General features: G+C 36.3%; 1 protein-coding gene across 4 annotated transcripts in view; it reads left to right on the top strand.

Annotated features, from left to right (window-relative positions):
• Positions 1–7,539, top strand: part of GSPT1 (G1 to S phase transition 1) — a 34,670-nt gene extending 27,131 nt beyond the window's left edge. The window contains exons 12-15 of one of the 4 annotated variants that reach the window (XM_007462819.1): positions 3,275–3,448; positions 4,273–4,362; positions 4,520–4,688; positions 6,597–6,767. In XM_007462819.1, the coding sequence (XP_007462881.1) occupies positions 3,275–3,448; positions 4,273–4,362; positions 4,520–4,688; positions 6,597–6,649 (486 nt within the window). In that variant the 3' untranslated portion in view covers positions 6,650–6,767. Of the gene's footprint in view, positions 1–3,274; positions 3,449–4,272; positions 4,363–4,519; positions 4,689–6,596 lie in introns of all 4 variants that reach the window. The other 3 variants (XM_007462818.1, XM_007462817.1, XM_007462820.1) reach the window with 3 other exon arrangements.
• The last annotated feature ends 3,065 nt before the right edge of the window (positions 7,540–10,604 follow it).

The raw sequence follows: 10,604 nt of genomic DNA on the forward strand, positions 1-10,604 counted from the left end.
GGGCCTCACTGCTGTGGCCTCTCCCGTTGCGGAGCACAGGCTCCGGACGCACAGGCTCAGCGGCCATGGCTCACGGGCCCAGCCGCTCTGTGGCATGTGGAGATCTTCCCAGACCAGGGCACGAACCCGTGTCCCCCGCATCGGCAGGTGGACTCATAACCACTGCGCCACCAGGGAAGCCCTACTTTGGGGTTTCTTGATGCCTTGGAGATCAGAGTATCCTATCATAGAATCTTTTTTCTAAGGTAATTATCTCTGCAACTTGAAGGTCAATGATAAATGAATGGAAATAATGGTCAGTTTGAATCCTTGCTCTATTTTGTCTGTTCAGCAGTCAAAGAAGTTGAGTTTGCTTGTGGAGATGGAAGCAAGGGGCTTGGGGAAGAAGAATGGGGAGTGATTGCTTAATGCGTATAGAGTTTTCTTTTGGGGTGATGAAGGTGTTTTGGAGCCAGATACTGGTGATGGTTGTACACCATTGTGAATGTAGATGCCACTGAATTGTACAATGTAAAATGGTTTAAAAAGGTAAATTTTATGAGTATTTTATCACAATAGAAAGAAAAGAAAAGTACTTACTATGGGCAAGTGAACCTAGAGCTGGGCTATAGCTAAAGGTAAAGGGCCTTAATATACTAGTTCTTGTAGAAGCTGTCACTTTATACTAATGACTAAGCAGGTCAGTGTAGCATATCTTACAGTTGTTAATCAAGCCTTAAAAACTCAGTTCACTGAGTTCACTAGTCCCCTGAGTCTCAGTGGAATAGAATGAAATGTTTTAAAAGATGTAGATGCCAGGCTATTTTACATTTAAAAATTAATAGGTAGGCACCCTACAGAATGTGGGTAAAAAATTGAATATCATAAATCTGATATGGGGTTACTATCCATAATATATCAAGAACTCCTACAACTCAACAACAAAAAGAAAATAAGCTGGGCTTCCCTGGTGGCGCAGTGGTTGAGAGTCCGCCTGCCGATGCACGGGACACGGGTTCGTGCCCCGGTCCAGAAAGATCCCACATGCAGTTGGAGCGGCTAGGCCCGTGAGCCATGGCTGCTGGGCCTGCGCGCCCGGAGCCTGTGCTCCGCAAAGGGAGAGGCCACAACAGTGAGAGGCCCGCATACTGCAAAAAAAGAAAACAAGCTGACTAAAAAATGAGTGAAGAACTTAGACAGACATTTCTACAAAGAAGATGTACAGTGGCCAAAAAACACATGAAAAGATGCTTAACGTCACTAATCATTAGGAAAATGCAAATCAAAGTCACAGTGAGACCTCACACCCATCTGGATGGCTACTATCAAAAACCCAAATGAAACCCAAATGCCGGTGAGGATGTGGAGAAAATGGAACGTTTGTGCACTGTTGGCAGGAATGTAAAATTGTGCAGCTGCTGTGGAAAACATAATGGCATTTCTTCAAAAAAATTAAAAATAGAATAATCATGATCCAGCAGTTCCACATCTGGGTATATACCCTAAAGAACTGAAAGCAGACCTTGAATAAATGATGTTCAGGGACCTCCCTGGTGGTGCAGTGGTTAATAATCCGCCTGCCAATGCAGGGGACCACGGGTTCAAGCCCTGGTCCAGGAAAATCCCACATGCTGCGGAGCAGCTAAGTCCGTGCACCACAACTACCGAGCCTGCGCTCTAGAGCCTGTGCACCTAGAGCCCATGTTCCACAACAAGAGAAGCCACCGCAACAAGAAGCTCGCGCACTGCAATGAAGAGTAGCCCCAACTCGCCGCAACTAGAGAAAGCCAGCGCACAGCAACAAAGATCCAACGCAGCCAAAACTAAATATAAAAAGAACTGATGTTCATAGCAGCATTATTCATAATAGCCAAAACGTGGAAGCAACCTGTAGTGTCCATTGATGGATGAATAAGCAAACAAAATGTGGCGTATACGTACAACAGAATATTACCTCAGCTTAAAAAGGAAGGAAATTCTAACATAGGCTACAACATGGATGAACCTGGAGGGCATTATACTAAGTGAAATATGCCAGACACAAAAAGATAAATCATGTATGACCCCACTTATGTGAGGTACTTAGAGTAGGTAAAATCCTTAATACCTTTCATAAACTAAGAATTTGTTGGTCTTAATCTTAATTTTTCATAAGTATGGATTAGAGATCAGACTTGCTCTATTTTGTTTAGATATAAAAGTCCTTATTTGGAGAGAGGAATTAATTATGCTGGATTATTTGGGCAAAAAGTGTTAAACAATACTTGTTCAGTTGTGTATGGTGGAACTGCTAGTTTCTACCCCTTTATCCCATTACTGTAAAGAATTTACTAGCAAATATGGCTATATAACCAGTTCTTGGAATGAATTTCAACAGACAGGTATCAGTAAGGTATAAGCTGCCTTTTGGGAAAGAAAGCCATTATTTGTGTATGTGTGTGTACGGGGAAACTACTAGAGTTTAGCAAGTGACAGTTTGTAGAATTCTGGTATGGACTGTAATGATTCTGGATTCTCTACTGTATGTCCACCATCATGAGAAAGTTCATTTTTGTCAGGAAGACTTTATTTTGTTTGTTTTCTGCCATGTGTTTTAAAAATATGAATTACCTCTAAGGGCAGAAGTGGAATAAAATGAGGGAATACTAGTATTGCTTTTAACATTTTTTTCCCCATCTATATGCTCTTTAAAAAAAAATTATTGTGGTAAAAGACATATAAGTTTTACCATTTAATGACATTTAGGTACATTCACAGTATTGTGCAGCCATCACCACTGTCTAGTTCCAGAACATTTTCATCACCCCAAAAGGAAACTACCTATTAAACAGTCAATGTGCTTTAAAGCTTAGCTGTTCAAATAACCTTAGAGAAGTACATTCTTTGGATGTTTGGGGGATTAATAGGTAATGGAAGCTATGTCTTTTAACTCCTGGAATTTAACAATAATAATAATAAAAATTACATCCATAAAATTAAAATCAAATTTTAGATTTAATGTTGTAATTTTGAAAAAGTAAAAAAAGACAAATGTTACTTTATACTTGTTCTATTTGGAAATTATTAGGATGTGACAGATAAATCTTCTAATTGGCAGTTTGTACTTCTAGGATATGATTTTTTTCATTAAATTCGTGTCATACAAATGTTAAAAAGTTTCACACTCAAAGAATTATTTTGGCTAATCAGCAACCACAGAAAAATGTGACTTGCAAGTCTTCAGCAAACAGATAATTTTCCGTTCTATAATGCAGTGAATGTGTCAAAAAATCTCCAATCTTGGTTTCTTTTTAAGCACAACGTGGAAGTTCTTGGAATCCTTTCTGATGATGTAGAAACTGATTCTGTAGCCCCAGGTGAAAACCTCAAAATCAGACTGAAAGGAATTGAAGAGGAGGAGATTCTTCCAGGGTTCATACTTTGTGATCCTAATAATCTTTGTCATTCTGGCCGCACATTTGATGCCCAGGTAAACCAGTTATTGTAATTATTATGATAATGTTCACTGTCTAAATGAAACTAGAATTTAAATCTCCTTTGTCCTGATTATTGGTGACATGCCATTGTGTGCAGAAGGGGAACTAAAATAGAATAAACCATATATAGAGATCACAACTGTGATGTATATCTCATACACATAAAGTCTTTAAGATGGTACAAGTACTGGGTAGGTAGTATTCTTTGTAAGTTCCCTTTTTACTTCCTGTTGATAATATATATTGATACTTACATTTTTCTCAAAGTGTTTTTCACTTTAAGTAGAGTGTAGTTGCCGTGGAAGTCATGGTTTGTCTGTTCATTCAGAGCAAATAACTTTCCAGACAGAAAAACACACATAATTTCTCCATGTTATTAGCAACCTGACCTCCCCAGGACAATGAAAGAGTAAGTGATTGGTACAGCTCGCAGAATTTTTGAGTTCTAAGATACGATGACTAATCAAGTTAGATTTTGATGTCAGATACAAGGTTGTTAACTTTGGACCTTGGATACTGGGAAATGGATAAAACTATAAGTTCACATCTAGGAGGAAAAAACCTAGCATGTGAGCAGCAAAGATTAATTCCTTGGTGGGGAGTATAGAGGAAAGCCTTCCCAGAGAAGAAAGTCTGCCTGTGTCTTTAAAGTTTGTTGCCAAGAAGATCAGTGAGGTAAGGATATCAAAGTTCATGCTTGGAGGTAAGGCAACCTGATCTAACACAAAAATAAGTTGGTGCCCTATTGAGATTGTGAGTTACACATTCAATTTATTTTTTACCTAGGGATAAAGATGTGAATTTTTTTGTTTGACAGATAGTGATTATAGAGCACAAATCCATCATCTGCCCAGGTTATAATGCAGTGCTGCATATCCATACCTGTATTGAAGAAGTCGAAATAACAGTGAGTTTTAAGATAATTGAGGTTTTTATTTTAAGACCATTTCATCTTGATAATTTTTGATCAGCAACAGTGATGTATTCTTATTTGCACTTCTAGTATTAGTTTAAAGATTCTTTTATTTGACATTATTCCAATCTCATCCTTTTTTCTTGGATAGGCCTTAATCTGCTTGGTAGACAAAAAATCAGGAGAAAAAAGTAAGACTCGACCCCGTTTTGTGAAACAAGATCAAGTATGCATTGCCCGCTTGAGAACAGCAGGAACCATCTGCCTTGAGACCTTTAAAGACTTCCCTCAGATGGGTCGTTTTACTTTAAGAGATGAGGGTAAGCCTTTAAATTGATGTCTAGTGTTATATCTAAGATGCTTAGCTTTGGTAATCTTCATCTGAGTGCAGCGCACATTGCAAGTTCATAGGAAACTTGGATACTTGTTTTATAATATATTCATATAATAAATGTTTTATGAGTTGAACAGCAGACAGACTTGACAACACATCTTAGTAGTGATGCTCTAGATGAATAATCTTAATTTTAATATTTTGCAAGCAGTGGGTTTTGAGAGTCATTTTATTTATTACTAAATAAGACATTTCTATGATGAAATCCTCTGTAATATGTGTGATTAAAACTCATCTTGGGGCTTCCCTGGTGGCGCAGTAGTTGAGAGTCCGCCTGCCGATGCAGGAGATGCAGGTTCATGCCCCGGTCCAGGAAGATCCCACATGCCACGGAGTGGCTGGGCCCGTGAGCCACAGCCGCTGAGCCTACGCGTCCAGAGCCTGTGCTCCACAACAGGAGAGGCCACAACACTGAGGGGCCCGCGTACCGCAAAAAACAAACAAACAAAAAAAAAACTCATCTTGAAGGACTCTATCCTGTAGAGCAAATTTTTGCTAACCAAGCCTCTGAGGTAGACATCTTTTTTTATGCTCAGAAGAAATCATTTTAAAATCAAATATGATAAACATTAACCACATTGAAATGGGCGGAGATAAAAGGGGTACATAGATTGATAGTCTTAAGACCTAATATTTCAGAAGTTTAATATTCATGTTCTTTTGTGTGTGTGTCCATTTCTGCCTACCTGAGTGGATTGGAACAGCTGTAATTTTCTTATCTCACAGCCATGAAACTTTGGTATCATGGAAACAAAATGATATTTCTCTATAGATTATTATATTAACTTAGATAACTTTTAAGACTATGGAAAACTTTACATAAAACTTCATGGTTCACTTGAAATATAGAACAGTCAGTTCACATATTAGTTCCAGTTTCATTCAGCAAAAACTTTACTGTATATATACTGCATGGCAGGAGCCCATGCCAAGCACTGGGAATATGATGAATATGGTCCCTGAGCCTTATTTTGGAGAAATCTGTATAAAGGTGGTATCCATTTGAAGTCATTATCTTAAAACTCTTCTTGGTGAAACTGGTTACTGGGTTTGTCCCATTAATATAACAAAATGAGAATTTTAGTTACCTAATAAAATCAGGCAGAAGAAATTAATGAAGCAAGAATTTTTAACCCCAGAATTTTTTTTCTTTCTGAAGAGTAGATGGCTTTTAGGTTTTTCACAAGATCTGCACGGGTTTTGTATCTCTTATAATAGGACTGAGAGCCCTGTTTAACAGCTTTTAATGAGATAATGTACATACCATGAAATTGACCTGTTTTAAGTATACAGTTCAGTGAATTATATGTTTACAGAGTTGTACAGTCATCCCCACATCCTAATTTTATAACATCTAGAACATCTAAAAAGGAACCCTAATACCTGTTTACAAAGTCACCACCTATTCCCACCCCTAGCCTTAGGCAACCATAAATCTACTTTTTCTCTCTGCCTTTTTTTGGACACGACATATAAAATAGAATCATATAGTTTGTGGCCTTTAGTGTCTAGTTTATTTTACTCCGCATGTTTTTGAGGTTCAGTCATGTTGTGGCTTGTACTGTATGTAATTCATTCCTTTTTATTGCCAAATAGTATTCCATTGTACGGATATCCACATTTTACTTCTCCAAGCATAGATTTCTGAAAGAAAATCGTATCTTCGGTTCCCCTCCATTAATCAGAAATCATGTCTTTGATGGTAAAGCCAGTTAATTAGTAATTTACATTGTAAAATAATGATTTAAAATATGATTTAAAATAATAAATTTTAATATCTTACATAGTCTTGCTGTTAACTACTGAAAAGGTTTTTTAAAAATTTCATTTCTAGGTAAGACCATTGCAATTGGAAAAGTTCTGAAACTGGTTCCAGAGAAAGACTAAGCATTTTCTTGATGACCCTGCACAATACTGTGAGGAAAACTGACTGCAAAAGCCTACTTCACATCGCCTACTCTTATTTTCTGCCCATTGACAAACCTCTCCCCATGTTTTGCAAAGACAAAAATTCACAGCAAAAGTCCACATTATGTCAGCTTTCTCATATTGAGAGCTCTGCTATGCCACTGTTGAATTTTTCCCAAGATTTTTTTCTTCCCCTCTCAAACTCTGCTTCCTTGGACAGATTTGGCAATAGCTTTGTAAGTGATGTGGACATAATTGCCTACAATAATGAAAACCTCCCAGGAATTTTTTAATTTTTCATTTCCCTTAGGCATACTTAGTCTTTTTTTCCCCCAGGCAGATCATTCTGAGTGTGCGAGTGTGTGTGCACATGTTACAAAGACAACTACCATGTTAATAAAATATTCAATTTGAAACCCTTTTCGGTATTTGAATTGCTTTTGAATAATGTTTTTTATCTGGATGTAACATTGTTGCATTAGCTTTTTAACTTTACCAAGTAATTGAGTACATTTTATTACTTGGACTTTTCTAAACTTTCCTTATCCACTACTTTAAATGAGGCATTTACAAACAATGTTCAAGTTTGTATTAAAAGAAAGAATTAGTTTGACCCCATTCTTTTGATGGTTAATGCATACATACAATATCTTTATGCAACTGTGACACTGCTTTATTAGGTCTACCAGTTTCTGCCAATTTATATTTTAACATGATTTCTTAAACACAGTAAGTGGTTTTAAAATACAAGAACAGCATACTGTAGTTTTTATAAGTATAAAGCATAATAAAATTGTACCCCTACAAAAAATTCCATTAACTTGTTAAATTAATGGAATTTACAATAAAGACAGCATGTTGAGACGTGGCAGAAATGCCTCCTTTAGTATTTATAAGATCTGCATGCATCTAATGTGAAAACTGTATCAACTGCAAGTGCCAGTTCTACAAATTACTCAGTTTATTGTTTGTATTAGTAATTTTAAAGGCTGGATGATCCTTGCTGATTAAAGCTAAATCTCATCCAGCAACTAAATGAACATATTTTTAGAACCATCAGAATCTGCACAGACTAAAGTTAACAGTGATAGATAGAATCAAGCACAGTGTTAAGTTTTTCTCAATTTTTCGAGATTGACTGTTTTCTTGAAATTTGCTAAATTATGATTTGGATGAACCGCAGTGCAGCATTGTGGATTTTAGATCAAAGGCTGACTTTCTGTTATAACTGTGTCACAACTTTGAAATTTTTTAATGAGAATAAATGGGAAATGGAGGGGACACTTTCTGGGTTTATTGGATGCCCCCTTTATCAAAGACTTGGCCTCTTTTAGATTGGTTTATCTCTAAATAAGATACTTTGTAATTGTGTATTTAATGACATGTCCCTTCCATGTAATCATCTGCCTCAGAAAAGAAAAGCCTAGTCAGACTGTATTTCCAGTCACAAAACATAAAAATTAATCTAATCCTGTTTTCTTAACTGTAAAATTCCCATTCATTTCATGAATGAGGCCACATCTTATGGACAGAGCATAGTTACTGTCCTCCAGCTTCCTATAACTATACTCATGGCTATTAAAACTGCATGAAATTTAAATAAAATTTATTATTCTGCAAATCTCTGGGCTTTTATTTTTCTGGGATATGTGGGAGCTTTAATCAGTGCATAGTAACTCTTTTTCTACTTCCAAGTTATTAAGAACAAAATACTAGCAATTGCTTGGATTTTAATGAATCTTTAAAAGCTCAAGAGTCATTGAAATTAATCCCAGAGATAGATTTCCATTTTTAAATTGAACACATTTTTAAAAAACCAGTTATGTTTGCTATTAAAACATTTACACTTTTAGGATATTATGTGCATGTTGCCAAGACTCAAGTAAAATGACATAGATATCAACTGTGAAGGGCCTACCTCTAAAAAAAAAAAAAAAGGATAATTATGAAATAAAAATTTCAATGGATTCTTGTACATTTATGCAAATAAGATTATTTAGAAGAAACTTCATTGTTAATTTAACCAACACCATACATTTTTGTGGGCTTCTAAGTTCTTTGGGAAGAATGCTCACTTAAACTTTTGATGCATTTTAAACTCATTACACTGCCTGGTTACTTGGATGGGCAAATATAATGTCTGAAGTGAACTGGCAGTGTGTGGAGATGTTGGACCTTTAAAAAGCAATACAGATTCCTATGCTGTCATTTTGTCTTCTGTAAGTACAAACGTGTTTTACATTGTTGACAAGGCAAAAATAGGGTAATTGGCTGCAGACTTAGGATACTACAGACCTAAACATTTTTTTCCTCTTTAGCATAGATTATGTTAGAATCACAATTTTCTTTGCATTAATGTTCTTTATACAGCTTTCATGATATATTATTTAATTATAGTTTTTTAAATTAATGAATTTAAGAAAGATATTGAAATAAACATCAAACTAATGGCCATCTTAAATCCTATTTCTTACTGTGGGAGAAGGGGAAATACAGCATTTGCTTCTTGTTTTTAATCTGCAAACAACTTATCCAATGAAAATTATGTAAAATCAAACCAAAAGAGATGGACTGAGTATATAATGCCATGAAACTAAGTGACAAATAGTAAAGTGTTCTTGAGTAAGTAAGCCCATGTATATTTGTTTTGAATTAAAATATGTGGTAACTGAATGTAAAAACTTTGTAAATTATAAAAGGATACAGGTTGTTCACTGTAACAAGAGGTAATTCATACTTGTCTGCTAGTTACATAAACTACAAGAACTGCTTTTACAATATGGGATGGACTTTGAACGTGATGCAGCTGAACAGTTACAGGCATTCTCAGCTGAAGCACTGCAGATATTCTGGGTCATACTTTCAACCAGCTGCAGTTTTGCAACCCAAGAAAAAGGTGAACTTATGGTTGAAAACTGCTTCCATGATGAATTTTTGAAAAAAAGCAACTAAACTCCCTGGCAATCTTCAGAAAACACTAGTTGTGACTGTAATTACTCCGTGGTCTTTGATGGCTGTTCCACATGACAGCACTCTAGCACCTTTCCTCATTGGCATGGACTTCCTCATGGACCGCTGCTTCGTGGATGACAGCTTCACTGCTTTGAGTAGGAATTTAAGGTAGTCGAGGGACAGCTCTTAACATCACGCAACTTTCAGCTTTTAAAAACCCTTTGTGAAAATTCTGGTAACAGCACTATAGCTCTGACTGTAGGATGACTAAATTTTCAGCGTTGGCCTATCAGAATAAACTGTGCCATTAATCCTCTCACAGACATACACGTAAGGTAGATAGCAATCAACAGAATTTAGGGGACGATTTTCTGTCTCCAAATAATATGGCTTATATTTCCTCCAGCTAATTTTTCAGTGATTATAGCAGATGCCATCTAATACATTTATGATCTTGTTTCTTTCTCTAGAAATCTTGCCATGGCAGCAACTTGTTATATAAATGTAATTACACATGCACAACTTTGAGTTCAAAAACTTAGTAGGTTTAACTTTAGCAGTCAGTTGGTTATATTAGATTTCATAGTAAATGGAATAGGAAGTGTTATTTTCCTGTAGTTCAGTGGATTCCATTTGAACCAGTTTACTGCCAAATTTCAGGTAGGATAAATTTGGTTCAACTTGTGATGGTTTTGGCTCTAGGATATTCTTAATTTTCAATATGCTAGAACATACTGAGTCTTCCCTTCAGTAAATACACTTTTCACATACCTCTAATCCTATGCTTCCTTGAAACAGTAATGTGCTAGCTGAGTTGTTTACTAAGAAATGTTTTAAGGGCCTGGAGGTGTGGGAGTGTTAGGAGTGTTCTCCAAAATAAGGGAGAAGCAGATAGGCACCATGTCTGATTAGGCAGAAAATTAGGCAGGATTTCTTCATCAATTCTCAGAATGGTAATTGTCTTTTCTGCCTTGCCACACAT

Source organism: Lipotes vexillifer, unplaced genomic scaffold (genome assembly GCF_000442215.2).
Source record: "Lipotes vexillifer unplaced genomic scaffold, Lipotes_vexillifer_v1.1 scaffold306, whole genome shotgun sequence".
NCBI lineage: Eukaryota > Metazoa > Chordata > Mammalia > Artiodactyla > Lipotidae > Lipotes > Lipotes vexillifer.